Source organism: Stegostoma tigrinum, chromosome 2 (assembly GCF_030684315.1).
Source record: "Stegostoma tigrinum isolate sSteTig4 chromosome 2, sSteTig4.hap1, whole genome shotgun sequence".
In the NCBI taxonomy this organism is placed as follows: Eukaryota; Metazoa; Chordata; class Chondrichthyes; order Orectolobiformes; family Stegostomatidae; genus Stegostoma; species Stegostoma tigrinum.
The window spans coordinates 61,064,897-61,084,917 of NC_081355.1; the positions used below are offsets into that span (position 1 = coordinate 61,064,897).

The window sequence follows — 20,021 nt, forward strand, 5'->3', positions numbered from 1 at the left end:
TCAGGTTTTTACCTTGTCAGTAGCATTCAATCAAAAAGAGTTGAAGTAAAATTCTACGCCGTTGCTTACAAGAACTAGAGTCAAATATGAAGAAAAGCTCCTTTAATTAGATTATAGAATTTAATCAAGACATAACTACAGCCTAAAAGTGCAGAATTTACCATTTAAGTAACTAAACCCTGCCCACTAAAAGATGTTTTCAAAAGACACAACTAAGAATGGGAAGCTTATGGCATGTAGTTTAAAATTAACATCCTACATATCAAAGGCTTCCCAGTCACTAATCACCAAAAATGGTGAAACAATGACAACATATTACTGTAATTTACTGCTGCCAGTCAGATCGCACAGGAATAATTTATTGAATAAGCAGTCTGCGTTCAAACTGCTCAAGTAAGTGTCTCCCTATCCTTATGAAGAGGGTTGGGGAATAAGGATCTTAAAATCCAGACCAAGACCTGCCACAATTGCAGTTGAACTGGGACCTCAGTTGGTATTATTAAAATGGCCCAGGAGCTGATGACTAGCTTTCCAGTTCATAAAAACCAGATGTTTTCCTTCCACTCTGTGTTAGCATGCGCTCTCTACTTTGTGGACTGTGGCGCATGTGATTTTTTTTGCTTCTTTTTTGAAATAAAAACAATAAAACATAAATTTTGTCTGGGGGAAAAAAGAAAGCAAGAATGATAAACAGGATTGAAACAGGGCACAGTTGACTGCTATATTTTATTCAGGGTTTTAACAACACAGGACTGCAGGCACTGGAACAGTCAGCACCAGCCTAAAGCAGCCAACAGGGTGGAGGCTGAACGCTCGCAGAGATCACATTCTCTGGAAATCGACCTTGAAGGAGGAAAAAAAACCTTGTAAAATGCTGTATAATAGCGAGGGAAATAAAACCAGCTGGATTGTACAATGAGTGAAGCCAGACAGACTTTTTCAAAAGCAGTATGTAATACGTACTGTCTAAAAGAGTTGCCACTGGCAACAGGGAAGTAAATGCATTAAAATTATAAATCAAATCAAAGTGTCACCAGCTGCGGTCAAATTTGTAGCAAAAGAGGGGAAAAAAAAGACAAACGCACAGGCCTTCCCGGCAGCTGAACTAACAGGTAAATGACATGTCACCCGAGGAATCAAGCAGCAATGCTTAGGATGGGGGGGGGGGGGATCAAATATTTTATTTTCATATCAAAGCAAGTGAAATCTATCTTTCTGTCAGAAGGAGAGCAATAATTAGCATCGTTCAAAAAAGTGTTAATCCTGTAAACAGGTAAATCTATAACAACAGCCCTTTCTGTTTTAAGTGCCTATTTAGACGAATACTTCTGCCTGCAGGACGCTTCGTTCGAGAGAGGTACAAAAGAACATTATTCACAATACTCCGTAGGTGACTTGTCATTTATCATTGAATAAGTGTAGAGAATATGTACAGAATACCGAGAAAATCCAGAGAGAGAGATTGTTTGCATACAGTACCTTTGTGTGGAGGTAATGAGGATAATAGTAAGTGTACTGAGGGTACATTGGCTGCTGTTCCAAACGTTTGCCCATGTAGATGGAATCTTTATCTCCGATGCAGGGAACTCGCTGACAGCGTGTAGTGCCCCAGGCCCTTCTTCCTCTTAAACCACTATTCCTGACAGTGTCAATGACTGATGAGGCTTTCGGGACTTCTCTTGCCTTCTGCTGCTTGCCAGTTTAAATACAGCTGAAAAGATTTGTTTTCCTTTGGATTCAGAGTTCTGTCGGAGCTTGTCCGTCCTTTATATATATCTATATATATATAAAAAGGTATAGAATCCTTGCTATTTGATAAAAGTGTGATTGCCAAAATGTCAGTTGGTAAGTGCCCTCAGCAACTCCAAATACTTTGAAGGATAAGGAAGATAATAAAGCAGGTTTAAAATCTCTGCAGTCCCGGCTTCCTCTTTAAGCTCTGTATGTTTGCACCAGCCTCCCAGCCTTGTTGCTGTTATCTCCTTCACAGAGTGACATGGTGTTTAGGGCTTGTCTTGTCTTTCATTCAACCCCCACCCCTCCTCCTCCTCCTCTCCTCCCTCCTCCTTCTTCTCGCTGGTGTGGGTGGGACTTAGAGAGCCTCTCCCTCGAGAAAGAGACGCAGTCCAGAAGGCTGCAGTATTTCCTTCAAGAAATAGCCTGCATTCACTGTGATGCAGGCAGGAGCCCAATGTACACTGCCATCTCAGTTGAATGCTAAGTACTTTTCAAACAGGCTAATCGTAACCAGAATAATGAGATTCACACAGGCAGCGGATATTCACTCCTCCCTTAAACAAAAAGTTGCACCTTTTGGGAATTAATAAATTTCTGAATAGTTATACAATGTCTGAAATTGTTTTATTTCGAGTTAGTGTTCTGGTTGGAATGAAGCATCCCGATCGTTGTTTCCCGAGACTATTACTGTCTCAACTAACAAACCAGTAAAAGATTGCACAATAAAATGAAGCTGATGTTGAAGTTGAGAATTTGATCATCTGATAAGTGACTTTAGTTTGAAAGGAGACCCTTCCAGCTCAGTGTAACCCCATTGTTCTAGATGTACATTCAATCCGAATTTAAAATGGACGTTAAAATACTCCCCTAACACGAGAAATGTTTTAACAAAGAACGATCGGAAATGGATAAAGAATAAGTTTCGTTTCTGTTCCGTGCTGTGAAATTAAAAAGGGAATCGTCATCACGGAAAAGTGCCTTGGCAAACTTGATTCAATTGTTTATAAACACATTGTGGGATGTCGTAAATCACATTTTAAGAAAAAAAATCTATCAATGGGTCACCTGTGTGCAACACGGCAGGACTGAGCTCCAGATTTTTATCTTTTTAACGCCCATTTTTCATTCAAGTATACGCTGCAAATTTAATGTGCGAACCCGCTTAGTGGCAGTCAAAACAGATCTTAATTGTTCATGTAACACACGCCCATGCTCAGAACCACACTTTCACATGGAAGTCCAATTTTTCTTGGAGAAATTGTTCAAAGGAGACCATCAAATAGAAGAGGATGGATTCCAAGGCCAGACAGCCCTGGCTAACTCTTTTAAGGATGTAGAAAGAAGAGCCCAGTTTCTTTCATTACAAAGTATTGGAGCCCCTGATATGGTGTACCTTCCACACTCAGGGTGATGGGTGGGTACTCCTGGCTGCAGAGATGTAAAAAGGAACTTGATCAACTGGCCCAACCTTAAGACCACAGTGCCACCAGCAAGGACACAACCTCAGAAATCCGGAACTGAAATGGACCGAAACATTCTGTTTTTTCGTTCACAGATGCTGCCAGACCTGCTGAGGTTTTCCAGCACTTTGTTTTTGTTCTTAGGAATTAGGAGTTGCCATGTAAGGAAGATGAGCAAATGTGTGGCAGCTCCCCCCACACACACCGCGGAGTTCCATTCAGTTCTTTTCTCATCAGGGAACCCATCAAGATTAGAGTAGTATTTTCTAATGTTATTTTCCCCTACCCCCATGTTAGTGTTTCAGGGTGGCAGGCTGTATTGGATAATGAGAACCGTCAACCAAGAGGTGTACATGTGATACATGTGTGTCATCCAGGGTGTGTGAAATGTGCTGTGCCTGTCTGTCTGGTTTCTCTGAAACAGCCAACTGTTGGAATAACAACCTGCTCTGCTGTCTCTTATAATTGAGTGTAGGCAAACGAGTAGTAATACCTTGCTCCAAGAAAACACTGTCACGCAACTCTCAGAAAATACTTTTCATTTCAGAGGTAACCTTAAAGTTACTGCAATGTTTTCTGAAGAGGGGTCCTGACCCAAAACACCGACTTTCCTGCTTCTCTGATGCTGCCTGGCCTGTTGTGTTCCTCCAGCTCCAGACTGCGTTAGCACTGTTTACCTGTTAGGGATTTTAGGAATCAAAGCGCACTGCGTATGCTGCCCTCAGACAGAATGGCTGTTAAGAAGATTCTGAATCTTGATATAAGAATAAGCTGTCGTTCGTTCAAAAACAGAACAATGTGAGAAACATTTTCTGACGAAGGGACTAGGCCTGAAACGTCAGCTTTCCTGCTCCTCTGATGCTGCTTGGCCTGCTGCATTCATACAGCTCTACACCTTGTTATCTCAGATTCTCCAACTTCTGCAGTTCCTACTATCTATGTGAAAAATGTTCCTTGAAGATCAATAATGGCAAGTACGTCAGACAAACAGAAAGGGGTGCAAATCTGAATGGAATAAACACTGCATCATTATGGAAGTTACAGAAGGCGAGATAGTGTGAATGGCATTCCAGTTTACAGAACAAGGCTCTAGTGTCAGGTTGTGCCAGAAATGCAGTGGGACTCCAATAGTTGGCAGGCAATTTGCCCTCAAGTGTTGAATGTGTATCCAATATTTCCACATCTATTTGCACTAGTGTTGTGTTAATAGATAGAAACCAGGTTAATAAAGAGTTTAAAAGCATTCAAAACACAAGAGTAAGACAGAAACCACCATTCAGGTTTGTATAAGAGAAAAGAAAAGGAGCAATGGTGGATTATGACTGATAACATATAAACAATGAAGCCATAGTCAATGCAGTAAGTAGAATATAGGTCATTTCTGCATATCTAGATCACTGCCGTCTGTTTGGATCACATAACAATATCCATAACAACCGAATGTAAATATTCATCGGAAATAAGAACTTTTTTTTAATCAACAGGTTGTGAGGTGGTTACAGCCCCATCTTGCTGCTTCTACACAATTCACTTTCTTCTCAATTACAATGCCCTCTCTATCAAACACAAAAATGCGTGTCATGAAGAGAATATACTTGCATTGAACAGTTATGATTAAGCATTATGCCGATAGATAGATTGGAGAAATTCCAATTGTTTAAATTGGAGAAGGTTGAGAGGTGATTTTATAGAGATAGACAAAAGCGTGAGGGATCAGATCAGAGAAAGTACGGAGAAATTGTTTCCACTGTTGGGAGGATTAAGGATGACAGGACAGAGATTCAAGGTTATTGCTAAAAGAAGTAATAGTGACACAAGGAAGGCCTTTCCTAACGCAGAAAATAGTTTAAATCATTATGGAAGCCATACAGTGTGAAAAGAGGCAAATCAGCCCAACAAGTCCACACCAACTCTCTGAACAGCATCCTGCCAAGACCCATCCCCCTACTCTATCCCTGTAACCCTGCATTTCACATGGCCAATGCACCTAAGCTACACATGCCTGAGCACTACGGGCAGTTTAGCACGGCCAATCCACTTAATTTGTACTACTTTGAATTCTATAAAGATCTGGACTGCATTGCCTGAGAGTATGGTGGAGGTAGGTTCAATCAGGAGTGAAGTCAGTTATTATTGGAAGACAAAGAATGTGCAGCACCAGACGGAGAAGGTGGGGAGAGTGGCATGTGATGCATTCCTCCTACAAGTGGAAACAGACAAACGGTGGGCCAAACGGCCTCTTCCTGTGTTTTAAGACTTCTGCAATTCTGTGAAACCTTTGTTTCACTGGTTACTGTTTCATAGATTTTGAGGTCCTATTGGGAAGAAGTGTTTTAATTCTTCACTCCAAATCTGACTTCTTTTGATGGATGCCCTGCATTGTGTTCTTTCATACAATTTCTAATCTTTCCTTCAACTTGATATCTTCTATCTATCAATCCATGTGTGTTTGTCGAGCTTATCTATGATACACATATTGAATGAGTGGGAACATCAGCATTATCAGGTGAAATGGGGTTAGAGAGAAGTGAGTAAATGAACAGGATCAGTCCTTGTACTTTCTACCTTAATGTTTATTACCAATCCATCTTTTGTGGTGATGCAAACACAAAGTCAACTTCAAGAGACTTGTTCCAGGTGAGGGAGAAGCAGGTTTGCAGAGGAAGAGGGGTAAAAGAAGGACAGTTATAGAAAAAAAGAGTAAAGCAGGAGAAGGATAAGGTGGAGCATAGAGGAAAGGAGTTAAAAGGCAAGAGAAATGGAGAGGGGGCTAGGGGGAAGTTGAGACATAGGGAAGGGAAAGTAGGAGATGACAGAAACATTTACTCACTTCTCTCTAACCCCATTTCACCTGATAATGCTGATGCTCCCACTCGTTCAATATGTGTATCATAGATAAGCTCGACAAACACACATGGATGGATAGATAGAAGATATCAAGTTGAAGGAAAGATTAGAAATTGTATGAAAGAACACAATGCAGAAGGGTGGGGTGGGTAGGCAGTGAAGAAATGGGGAGGGAAGGAAAGGGTAATTGTGGGAAGGGGAAAGGAGAAAGGGAAAGCAAATGAATATGGGGAAGGAAGGGGGAAGAGGAGGAAGGAAATGGGAAGGCATGGAGTAAAGGAAGAAGTGCGAGGAGGCACAGAGGAAGAGGAAGGGAATACAGCTCAGTGGATGGAGGTGTGAAGGCTGGATTGGGAGGGGAGGGGTAGAAGTGGGATGGGGGAGCAGTGGGGAGGAAGGAATGAGGAACAGACATTAGAGAAGTGGGGTAGGGGAAGGGGTGAGGTGGACGGAATTGGAGGAGGGAAGTGGGGGAAGAGGGAGGGAAATATTAAGGATGGGAAGCGGAATAATTAAAAAAGGAACAAGAAACAGAGTGTGGCCAGAAACATGCAGGGAAAGGAGGAAGAACAATGAAGGAGGAAAGGGGAAGTGCAAAAGAGGCTGGAGAGAAAGGAGAGTGGATGTGTTTGAGGTGAAGTGGGGTGTCATAATGGAACAAAAAAGAGATGGTGTCAGGAGTGAGAGAATGGGGCTTTGACTGGGAGATGGGGTTGACAGAAGAAGAGAGGGAGCTTGTTGGGGGAAGAGGGGGAAGGAATGTTGGGGCTGAGTGTGGGTTTTGGACAAAGAGGGATTTGGGGATAGAGAGAGAGTGTTGGGGAAGGAGGAGAGGTTGGAATGATTGGTGGCTGAGGTGGAAAATGTGGTTTAAGGAGGGAGATAGAAAGTGTTAGCAGCAGGTAAACAAGGCAAAAATGCTCAGAGGGACAGGACAGCAGAGGAATTCCTTTCCCTGGGTAGCTCTGTCGGTTTATGAGATCAATGTATGTTCCAGCAGGACCTAGTTGACCCAGCAGGGAGATCAGATAAATCAGTAGATGTGCTGTGGGGCTTGGGGTGGTAAGAAGGAGGGCAGAAATGCAAGTTGGTTTTGAGGAAGATAACAGAATTGGCAGCCTCAGCAAGATCCTCTATATCCTTGTGTGAAAGTTAGATGGTGCTGGGCCCGAGTACTGCAGATGTGGTAAAAAGAATTATAAGCTTCCAGAGAAGCTGTTGGTGGGTGGAATTGTTTTGGAAACCAGACTAAAAAATTTGCTCCTCACCTCCCCTCTATATACCAACATGGCTGCCACAACTCGGGCCTGGGGATGCTTCACAGCAGCACCATATGGCCAGAAGCTGCAATTACAGCACGCTGGCATTGACTGTAGCTGCAGCCAAAGAAACGCACATGCACAGGGTTAAAGAGTCTCTGTTTTACAGGGAAATATAGGGACATTTTCAATGCATTTTGGGATAAGATGCTATGAATTCATAAGTATTTTTAAACCCGTTAAGATACATTTATGATATATTTATAATCACAATCTACGCACCAGGAAAAAAAAGCTGTAAAAATCGAAGCAAAGTTGTTCAGAAGTATTTAAGTGTCATTGCAACAGGTTAAGGAACTGAAATATAAAGATAAAGTTCCACATGCCAAAGGAAAAACAAAGTGGATGTTTAAAAAATCTACAAATAAAAGTCAAATTTACTGGAAAACCTCTGCCAGTCTTTCAACACATCTGGAGACAGAAAAAGAGTTAATGTTTTGGATAAGTGACCTTTTGTTGCTTCTGCTATTCTATAATACCAGCACTAGCACCAGCATACAATTCTAGTGTGATAAGTTTACATAAACAGCATTCATTTCAAATGAGGCACAATGTCACAGATAGGAGGTTTGTGCACATGATGAAAACTGGGCAGAGGAGTTAGCAACTTTTAAATGCAGTAAAGAAATGGTTTCATCAATTTTTTCTGACATTTTACTTGTTAAATAGTGGTAGGTAGTAAATAGGTCTTTTCTTGGTAAACTAAAAGTAGCAGCAAACTGATGTAGCAGCAAAGTAATGGCACAAATTCTGTGGTAAAAATAAAAAGTCATTAGTGCTCACTGCTATTAAAGAGTAAATATAACAGTGTGCAGAGCTAAGTAGGGAAATCAGGAATGTCTATGTTCCCCTGTCCCTTCAGATCAACAATGCTGGCATCTCTCCAAGATACTCAACAATGAAATACATGCAAGTACATGCAGTTAAGCTTGTCCATGATAAATACACACTAAACGCACCAGAAAATGTTAGTTTTGTCTATTCTAGTACAATTGGACATTTAATTGCCTGATGAGTCTTTCGTCTCTCACTCTGAAAATTAACTTTTCCAAATGTGGAGTATCATTCCTTTAGATTTTAATTAATGTTCGTGATATTAAAAAAAAGTATTTTCTAAAACGTTTTTCTATCTCTTTTATCACCCTTTCACTCAATCCTTCAGAGTCTTCGGAAATAGCTATTTGCTTTCTTATTTATGCAGGTCCCACATCACCTGTAGAGGGCACTGTGCTGTTTTGGAGATGTAATTCCGACAGGTTCCCGCTGCAAGGGAATGTCACTGGACAAGGGCAATGTGGTGAGGGGCTTATGCTGTTCTTTCAATGCTGATGGAAAAGTAGAACTGCAGGGCACAGTTTTACAGGTTGGAGGGCTGGATAGCTAACAAAAAACTGCCCCTGACACTTTGAAAGCAAATGGGTGGTCAACCGAAACACATGGGAGAAGCTAACCCTCTGTCATAACATGCTGTGGGAGGGATACATTAATACAGAGTGGGACACATCCAATTTTCTGGAGCCTTCAGCCCATTGGATGAGATGGCAGCTCGAAAGGTCCCAACAGCATTCGAGCTACTAAGTGGGCACTGCCAGGACTGCACTGTTGGTCCCAAGATGAAGGTGCAACAGCTCCCTGGATCCTGAGAAGTCAGGGACTGTGGACTGGAAGGGCTTGGTGACCTTTGAGAGAAGGACAAGGGTACAGTATTTGAAAGTTCAGACAGGAGAGAAAGAAGGGTTTCCTGCTATCTTCTGGGTGTTGTTCCTGATGTACAAGGGTCAGTCTTCCCCCTCTGATGATGATGCATAGCTTCCTTCCTTTGCCTCCTTTTAACAAGGGCAGCCAACCCATTCCTGCCCATTTGCCCATGCCAATATATGTCATTATAATGTGAACAGAATAATATTGGAATCAATTGAGTTCTAAACAAGTTCAATTGACCCTTATGCATTTATTTAACTATGGTGGGTAGGCTGCTGATGTTGGTGTCTGCTACCCCCTGTACTATAGGGGTCAAACATGGGGGTAGTACGTAAAGTCAGGCACATGCCCTATTTTAGGTGACTGTCACCAAAAACACACCCAACAGGAGTTACATAAAATCCAGCCTGAAGAAAATTTTGAACATAGAGTGAGGTCATTCAGCCCATAATATCCATGCCTGCTGAACAAAGACTATCCAGCTTACTCCCACTTTTAGAGTTCTCAATCTGTACAGTGCATATTAACATGTTTTAAAATGCACTGAGCATTTCCACCCTCACCATCCTTTCAGCAGGTGAGTTCCTATTGTCCTTCTAATTTGAAAAAAAAATTGTCAATTGCCCCCTCAACTAATTATTCATTCAATTACCCTTTCATTTTATATCCCTAGTGACTGGTATTCCTGCTGAGGCATATCCATTCATATCCATTCTGTTCAGGTTCCTCATTATTTAGTAAACCTCAGCTAAATCTCCCCTCAGCTTCCTCTATTCCTGCCCATCCAAAGGAAAAAGATATCCTCGTAATGAAAATTTCCATTGCCGGCAACATCCTTTTAGTTCCGCTGTTTCTTCTTTCGCACGATCAATTCCATCTTGTAACCTTGGTAGGAACTTTTGCACAAGTATGAGTTGCACTGAGTTTTTCAGAGGTTTCTTGCCAAAAGAGTTTTCTCATCATATTTGACCAAACTCATTTAATTAACTATGTATCCAATGATGATGGCATCCTTCATCTTTGATTCTCGTCCCATCTCACCCTGCGCTTTCTCAGAAGAACTCCTCAGATATCCCAGCATGCACCAGCAGCAACTGTGCCCACACCAACTTTAACACCCTGCTGTGCTCCCAGCCAAACACATCAGACTGCACGGTTCCTAACATTTGCCCCTGACATGGTAGATGGATAACTGACACCCTATCTTATGGGCAGAAACTGGCTGTTGGATGGGATGGTACAGAGACATTTATCCTTTAACCCTGGGCCAGTGCCAACAGCAGACCATGCCAGCCTAGTCTGAGGGTGCCCCCGGGCTAATCTCAGCCATCTGGAGGAAGATGGTTAACATCCTTCTCTGTTTGTCAACTCAAATCAATAATCATTTCCCTGATACATCACCCTCACTCTATCTCTGATCCTGTACCCATCTCCTACCAAGGCTCATGCTCTTCTATTGCTGTAGCATCTTCCCTCACTTGCTGATTTGCACCTGAATTGCCAACACAATTAACCCTTCATGCCCTCTGCCTTACCTACTCACTCACTTGGGACACCTCCCCACTTGCACCAGCAGTAAAAGTTGTGCCATTTACTTTTGTCTTCTATAATATCCGTCTCTCCCTCGCTCGCTCATTCCAGGTGTAAAAAAGAACAAATCAGGTAGAAAGAGCTAGAGCTGTTTGGGATTCAATTCCTCTCTACTTATGTACAGAGCATCCTGACACTGACCATCCCAGCAACTGACTGACCATGCCCAAGCCCTGGATTGGTATCCAAAGTTGCCCCTGTCTTTACTGTGTCAGAGATAATGGGAACTGCAGATGCTGGAGAATCCAAGATATCAAAGTGTGAAGTTGGATTCAACTAGGCCCGAAACGTCAGCTTTTGTGCTCCTGAGATGCTGCTTGGCCAGCTGTGTTCATCCAGCTTCACACTTTGTTATCCTGTCTTTACTGTGTCGGGACCCTCCGAGTAAAAAGGTATCTCCTTTGACTGAGACATACCCTGATAAGCTTGACAAGGAAACAGCGTAGCAAGACAGTAGGACTGTAAGCCTGGTGTCTCCGGCTGAGGGGAAAGGTGCAAAAATGTAAAGCAATACAAGGCAAGGCTGGGATGTTGTGAGCAGCCAGGTAGGCTCAAAAAAATTGAGTACGATGACAGAAAGTGAACAAGCTGGAGATGCAGCCCAGCACTGTGCATGACCTGGAGCCTCTTGCCGATTGCACAGTGTCAGCATAAGTGCAAGTGCAATGTAAGGTGCAGTGTTGAAGTGCAGAAACATCCTATAAGTGGATTGGAGCTATGTCATATGGGTTCCTAGAGACTGATACATGTCAGATGCCAATGTCCATGGATGTGGGGTGTGTGTGGCAAGTGACCAAGGACCATGCCCTGAGATGTTGGCGCCCAGTGTCCAAAACCTAGGTCCTTTGGAAGTACCCGCTCAGACCTCCAAGTTGGCGTTTCTCAACTTCTCCACGCAACATGCCCAGATTAGTATGCAGAACCAAAGCTCGATTGATTAGTATTTTGTACAGTTCTAGCATAGCCTCCCTGGTCTTATATTCTATGCCTCAGATAACAAAGACAAGTATCCTGTATAACTTATCTCCCCATTTTGCTATCTCCAGCAATCTGAAGACATGTACAAGTTCCTCTGTTCCTTAAGGTTTTCAGTCCTCTGTCTTGTTTTACCTCCCCTTAAGATCACAAAAGTAGAAAATCACAAGAATTAGGAGCAGGAGCAGGCCTTGACTGATCTGATTGTGGCCCACAGTCCACCTTCCAGTCTGTATCATATAACCCTTAAACCCCTTTTTAATCAAAAATATGTCCAACCATGTCTTCAATATATTCAATGATCCAGCCTCTACTCTCTCTGTTGAAGAGAATTCTACAGCCTCATGACCCTCTGAGGAAGAAGTTTTCCTTCTTTCATTCTTAAACGATAGACAACTAATTTTTAGAACTCTGTCCTCTGGTTGTAGACTCCTCTAAAACGAGAAACATCTTCTCAGCATTCACCCTTTCAAATTCCTGCAGAATCTTATATTTTTCATTAAAATCATCCCCTATTCTTCTGAATGCCAAGCCCAACTTGCTAGGCTTTCCTCATAAGCTAATACATTTGTCCCATGTCAAGTGAACTATTCTGAACTACTTTCAATACGTTTCCTTTCAATAGTACTGCAGATGGAGTCTTACCAAGGCCCTGTGCAGCTGTAGCAATTCTTTCTTACTTTTATTCTCAATTTCTGTTGAAATTAATGCCAACATTTCAGTCACCTTCCTAATTACTTGCTGTACTTGCATGCTAACTTGTGAATCACATGTCTACCTCTCTTTGTACCGTACTGTTCTTCAATCTCTCTCTATTTAAATAATGCACTGCTTGACTATCTTCCCTCCCAACATTTTGCTACAATATATTCCAATTGCCAAATTTTGGTCACTCATATGAGCTATCCAAATCCATTTGCAAACTCTTTATACCTTCGTGATCATTTACTTTTCTCCTTAACTTTGTGTCATCAGCAAATTTACCTGCCACACATTAAGTCCTTTCAATCAATTAATTGATATCAATTTCAAATATTTGAAGCCCCAGCATTGATCCTTCTCGCATTCTACTAGTTACAATTAGCCAACCTGACATTGACCCATTCACCTGCATTCTCTGTTAGCTAACTGATCCTGTATCTACGCGAATATGCTGCCCTCTACACAATGAGTTCTTATTTTGAGTTTTAACTTTGATAGGGCTCCTTATTGAATGCCTTTTTGAAAATCAAGAAAACTACATCAACAGATACCACTTTATCCACCTTGCCTGTTACTTCTTTCAAGAACCCAAATAAATTTGGCAAATATGATGTTCCTTCCATCAAACCTTATTGAATCTCCCTGATCATCTTCAGATTTTTTAAAATGTCCTGCTATTAGCTCTGTCCTATTGAATCCTAACACTTTCCTCCATGACAGATGTTAAGCCAACTGGCCTGTAGTTTGCTGATTTCTTTCTCCCTCCTTTCTTGAATAGTGGTATTACATTCGTGAGTTTTCAATTTAATAAAATCTTTCTAGAATCTAGGAAATTTTGGCAATCACAATGAATGCATCGAATGTCTCTGTAGCCATTTCTGTTGAGACCCCAGGATGCGGACCACCAGGTCTAGGGGACTTGTCAGCTTTTAGTTCTAATTCAGCATGTCCATGAGGACCCTCACCAACTTTTACACATGCACTATAGAAAGCATACGATCTGGATGCATCACAGCCTGGTGCGGCAACTGCTCTGCCCAGAACTGTATGAAACTACAGAAGGTTGTGTGCACAGCCCAGACCATCATGGAAACTAACCTCCCATCCATGGACTCCCTTTACATGTCTCATTGCCACAGAAAGGCTGTCAACATCATCAGAGACCCATCCCAACCTGGTAATGATCTCCTACAATCTCTCCCGTCATGTAGAAGATACAGAATCTTGAGCGCACACACCAACGTGTTCAAGAACAGCTTCTTCTTGGCCCTTAATAGCTGATTAATGACTCTCTAACTTCAAATAACATTGATTTTGTTAATTCTGATTGTGCCTAGCACACCTCCTGTGCAGTGTGACCTGTATGCCTCACTGTACCTAAGCACCCTATGATCTGTATGCCCTTGCTTACTATGAGCTGCCTGTACTGCTCACAACTAAAAGCTCTTCATTGTACTTAGGTACGTGTGACTACAATGAATCGAATCAAATCAAATAACTGTTTTCTAAGTTACATTTTAAAAAAATTATTGTGTGTGTTCAAAGTTGGTCCTCTTCTACCTCTTAATTTCCACTTAATCTTGGGATATTTTTGTGTCTTCTACAGTGAAGACAGACAAAACATACCTGTTTGGAAGATAACCAAGTGTGAGACTGGATGAACGCAGCAGGCCAAACAGCATCTTTCTGACGTTTTGGGCCTGGACCCTTCATCAGAGAGCTCTCAGATGAAGCGTCTAGGCCTGAAATGTCAGCTTTTGTGCTCCTGAGATGCTGCTTGGCCTGCTGTGTTCATCCAGCCTCACACTTTGTTATCTTGGATTCTCCAGCATCTGCAGTTCCCATTATCTCTTATACCTGTTTGGAACTTGTACTATTTCTTTGTTTCCCATTATTGGTTCCCTATACTCACCCTCCATGACAACAATGCTCACTTTAGTTACTCTTTTGCTTTCTTCATATCTCTTTTTATATTTCTGATAGTTTTCTCTCATGGTCTAACTTCTCTCTTTTCTTTTAATTATTCTTGCCGGGCTTCTAAAATCTGTCCAGTTTTCTGGCCCAACATTTATCTTCACAGTTTGTTAATATACTTAACTTTCTTAGTTAGCTATGGAGGATACATCCTTCTTCAAGTCTTTCATTCTTAAAGAGATCAATTTTGCTGAAAGTTATGAAATATCTCAATAAATGTCTGTCACTGCTTTGCCAATCTGTTTTGTTCAATCGACATGAAAATTAAAATCAATCTTGATTATTGTAATATCTTTCTTACAAGCTCTCATTACTTCTTCCTGTATACCATATCCTACAGTGTAGCCTATAAATTTTTCCTGTAAGTGGTTCTTATCTTGACTAGTAACTTTCTTAGCTCATTCAAACCGATTCTACATCATTGTCTTCTGAACTAAGATCAGCTTTCACTACTACACTAATTTAGTTCTTAATTAACAAAGTTATCCACTATCTCTTACCAGCTTTGCATCCATCGTCAATGTTAATTACCCTTGACTATTTAGGCACCAATCTTATTCACCTTGTAACCACATCACTGAAACAGCTATCAGGTTATCCATATTTATTTCTTTTTATGCTATCAATTCATCCATTCTGTTACGAATTTTTGTGCATTCAGATGCAAAATCTTCAATTCTGTCTTTTAACCATTCTTGCAATCTCTGGCCCATCTGCTGGTATAGTCTTAAGCTTGTGTACTTTATCACTTCTGAAAACTTTGGTTATGATTACCTGTAGCATTACTCTTCTCCACTACCATGTGCTTTTTTGCAATTAATCACATCACCCCCATGTGACTGTGTTTGTCCCTCCCACTGGATAAAAACTTTCCCTTGCTACTTTAGTTAAATGAATTACGAGAACACTGGTCCCATCAATTTTCAGGTGAATGCCATCTAAATGACACACCTCCCTACATCTCCAGTACTAATGTCATTGCCTCATGGATCAAACCTATTTCTTAGATACCATCCTTTTGGTAATGCATTCTACTCTCTATCCTCGTTTACTCTACACCAATTTGCTTGCGGCTCAGGTAGTGAATGCCAAAAATATTGCCAGCTTCTGGTTTTTAAGTTGGCCCCTCACTGTTCAAAATCTTTAAGCAGAACTTTTTCCCTGGTCCTATCTATGTCATTGGTTTTTATATGGATCCTCACCTTTCTATTGTAAGTCACTGTCCAGTCTAAGTGCATGTCCCAAACCATGGCACTAGGTAGGTGACTTAACCTTCTGTTCTGTGCACCAAGTACAGTATTGAGTTTATTCCTCTATCTTGCAGATTCCACTCATCCACACAAGCTGCAAGAATCTCAAACCTGCAAGACATTTGCAAAGGCTGAGGCTCCTACATGTTACCTTCTCCATCTCCATTCTTGCCTCAGTCACAATCACACCCTCCTGACTCTGATCATGGACACAATCAGAGGACTAAGCCAAAAGGAATGTGGCTGCCTTTTGGAGCAAAGTATTGAAGTAACTGATGCATCACAGTGTTCAAAGGTCAGCCTTGAACTCATTAATTCTGAGGTGGAGCTCCTCAAGCTGCGACACTTAGTAAAGATCTGGTTACTATAGATTCAATTGTATTCAACAGCTCCCACATACTGCAGCTGCAACACATCACCTGCAGTGCCATTTTTGTTGTGTTTTCAGTAGCTTTTTAACTAATTAATTTCTTAATTAAATTTTCATCCATGCTTCTCATCCTGTTCTGTGCTTAGAATTTTATTATTTCTCTTAACATTGTACTTACACTGATTGAAATTCCCTGGTTTAGGTAAGCTGAATAGCAAATATTCACCAGCCAAACACCTACATGCTTCCCTATGATGTTGCACCTTGATTTTCCTTCCTGAATGTGGGCTCTGTAGCCAGCAATTGGCTTCTAACATCACTCTTAAAGACGCTGTGCTGATCTTTGCCTTCCCTACTGTTCACCAAGTGAAGCCTCAGTCTCTCTAAAATTTTAAACCTCACTCTGCTCTCTCTCTCTCTTTCCTGCTGCTCACACTTCTCTGGATTAAAATCCATTTGCTGTTTTTCTGCACATCTGACCAGTCCACCAATATCTTTGAGCAGTCACCGGATTTCATCTGCACCAATAGTCACCACGGCCAATTTTTGTACAATCTGCAAACTTTTTAAATAGGCCTGCAATATTTATACCATAGTTATTATATATATTTACTGTACCTGAGGATATTGATACATACCACAGCAAAACCTGTACTGACTCCTGTAGAATCAGTGGCAACAGCCTGTCAGTCATGAAAATATCTACGCATGTAACTTTTCACTTCCTGCTATTAAACCAGTTTTGGTTCCAACTTGCCACTTATCCCTGGATACCATGGGCATTTACTTATCTGTGCAGGATGTCCTGTGGGAGTGTGTCAGAATCTTGTTAAAATGTATGTAGACTGCATCAAATCTGAGGCGTTGGCCATAAAATTCTTACCTTAGTACAGATAGAATATTCAATATTCTGAGCAATATTAGCTAAATAAATTAATAGCAACTATCATATCTATTGTTAGCAAATAAAGTTTTAGGTGAGTTTCTATCTTTGAAAACCAAAAGGGCTTAAAACACAAAGAAATTAAGCCAACTTTCCTTCGACACAAAATATCTCTACAATGTCAGATCTTATTATGAGAGTTGCTTCTTACACTGAATGTATAAATTCAGGGATCTTTAATCCATATCCGATCAAACAGCGGCATAAATATTCTATTTTTTTTCTGAAATAATTTAACTCTTTCCTAGTTGTGTTCGTTTAGACACACATTTCTAAAAGCTATGTGACAGGCAAAACTATTTGAAATAAATATGCAATACCAAATTTTAACTACAATTCCACTTGTTTTGATGTTAATTATTGTACTTGAAACAAATAGCTATTTCCTCTCAAGTGGGTTGCCGGTAAATATGGTGTATTCAACCATGGTATTATGGGTGAAACCTAACATATCATCAGCTAGTATTCTCACACATGTACTTTCCAATAGAAATCATGGGTCAATGATTAAGAGCTGGAACTCCAGCAGCATGTTTCTTTCTCCAGATGATGAGGCCAACCAACTAAAATGCCAAATTACTGTTTTGGCTGTGCCCAACTAAGTAGAAACTCCCTATTCTTAAAACATATAGCCATACTGGAAAATGCTCTCGTCCAGAAACCCAGAACTACTCTGGTGATAACAGCATGGCTAGGCCATTGTTCAAAAGGAAAATCCCTGTTTAGAGCTTTGTAAAATTTGTGCAGACCATGCAAAAGCTTTGAAGGCTGCCATTATATTTAATCAACTTTAGCTCGGTCTTCAAGAGAAAGACACAGTGGTGCAAAAGGAAAAATGTATTCAGAACGAGGTTCAATTCCCATTGCAATTCATACTTCCACTGTGAAATACATATAGTGAAGTGCAGCATTAAGCCACTTTTGTAAATAATTGATTTATCATTGTACACTACAAAAGATGAAGGGCTTTTAAGGATTTGCTGCATGTCTGAAATGTTTTTGCAGGGGAGGCAATTGATCTCTCTATTAACATAGTGCAAAAAGTATTTTGTTGGGAAGTGTCGCAATTTGCAGCAATTGTCCTTAAGGCAATGAGATGATGGAAAACAAATAATGTCCAGTCATTAATCATAGTTTTGTGCTGTGTTTAAGATCTCATCACATTAAAGATAGCCTGTTCCACAAAGGCATGCCAGAAGTGGAAGAAGACAGCACAATTTTCAACTTAGCATGTCAATCAAGCTTTACTTTGACTATATCGCTTGCAAGAATGAGAAGCAAACTCAAGAAAGGAGCAATCCTTGATGCCAAATCCATTTAAATGGCCACTGTTGGGCCTTCCCTGTGATTCAGAATTCCAACAGCAGACATCCTGCCCACCAACAATCAGCAGCTGTCCATTACTTCTCAATGCCAGCAACAGTGGTGGCAATTGCTAGCAAAGTACCCAACAGAGAAGCAGGAACACTGAAGGAACTCAGACCAAATGTGACGTAGGGCAAGATGGGAAATGTGAGGTCTGGGGGTGATGATAACAAGAGAATTACCTCCCTGCCCCTTCAGGAGACTTCCAGAAAAACCCGACAGGGACACCAAATGCAGAAATGGTGACTGTTTTGTTTAATGTTCAATATTCACCAGAAAGTCACAGCAGAGTGAGGGTAAAATGTATTCAGCACGTACTTTGTTCAATTCCCGTTCCATTCACCTGCAGCCGTGACAACATTGAATTTTCAGGGGCTAACCGTTTCAATTCTCCACCATGCTCTCAGGGTGGTATTTCTAACCTTTGCTATACTGCAGTTTGTCAGTGATGCAGAAAGGAAACTTGAGGGACAGCACTGCATTTTTGATTAAGCGCTTTATAACTTTCCACATTGAATATTAAATTCAACAATTTCAGAATGTAACTCTGCTCCCCATTTTATTTCTGTTGCTTTGTATGTTTTGATATTTCTTATTTTTGCTGTCAATGAGCATCTCATCTGCTGTGGGCACATCTATTTTTAACGTACGAATATACAAAGAAAGAGCAGGAGATGGCCATTTGATTTTCAAGCCTGCTCTGCCATTTAATAAAATTGTGGCATTGTGACTCAAATAAACATTCTCACCTCTTCCTGATGACTTTTTAGCTCCATACTTACCAAGAATCTATCCAGCTCCTCTTCTTCAAAATATTCAAATATTCTGCTTCCACCACTTTTTCAGGAAGAGAGTTCCAGGGATTCACAGAATTCTGTGAGAAAATTTATGGTCTCACATCACAGAATTCTAAAATCCTTACAGTAGAGAAGCAGGCCATTCGCCCCATCGTGCCCACACCAATCCTCCAAAGAACATTCCACCCCTCTCACTCTATTCCTGTAACCATTTGTTTCCCAAGGCTAAGCCACTTAGCCTGCACATCCCTGGACATTATGGACAATTTAGCATGGCCAACCACCTAACCTTTACATCTTTGTACTGAGGGATGAAACTGGAGCACCCAGCTGACCACTGGGCCACCATGCCTCCCCAAATAGGTGACCACTGATTAATAAACAGTGATCCCTAGTTCTAGATTCTCCCATAGGAGGAAAACTTCCCTTCACATCGACTCTGTCAATAGCTGGCACAATGGGGGAATATTCTGATTCTTGGTGTTCAGTCAGCTCCAGGACCTACTTATAGGAAGATCCTCAGGGTAGCTATTTTGACCAACCTATTCAGACAAGTTATGACACACTTCTGGAACAGATAAGACTTGAACCTAGGCCTAACCATCTTCAGCTGCTTCAGTAATGTCTTTCCCATGCCAAAATGCCAGAAGTGGGGATGTCCATTGACAATCACAGAGAGTCCAGCACCATTCGTAGATCCTCAGATACCAAAGTAGTCCATGCCTAAATGCACATGACTAAGGCAATACACAGGTTTAGGCTGACAAGTGGTATGTAACACAAGTGCCAGCCAATTAACCACCTCCAGCAAGAGAGAGTCTAACCATCATCCTTTAACATTCAATGACCTCACCATCACGGAATTCCTCACCATCAACATCTTGGATGACCATTAATCAGGAGCTGAACAGGACTGGGCAAATAAATACTGTGGCTACAACAGCAGGGTAGAGGCTAGGAACACTACAGTGAGTAACTCCCCTCCTGACTC

General features: G+C 41.2%; 1 protein-coding gene across 5 annotated transcripts in view; it reads right to left on the reverse strand.

The window, feature by feature from the left end:
* rbms3 (RNA binding motif, single stranded interacting protein) overlaps nt 1-20,021 on the reverse strand; it is a 1,261,622-nt gene that overhangs the window by 577,555 nt on the left and 664,046 nt on the right. For 2 of the 5 annotated variants that reach the window (XM_048556990.1, XM_048556981.1), the window contains exon 1: nt 1,480-2,014. The exons of the other annotated variants lie outside the window; for them this stretch is intronic. In XM_048556990.1, the coding sequence (XP_048412947.1) occupies nt 1,480-1,554 (75 nt within the window). In that variant the 5' untranslated portion in view covers nt 1,555-2,014. Of the gene's footprint in view, nt 1-1,479; nt 2,015-20,021 lie in introns of those variants that run through there. 5 annotated transcript variants of the gene reach the window in all.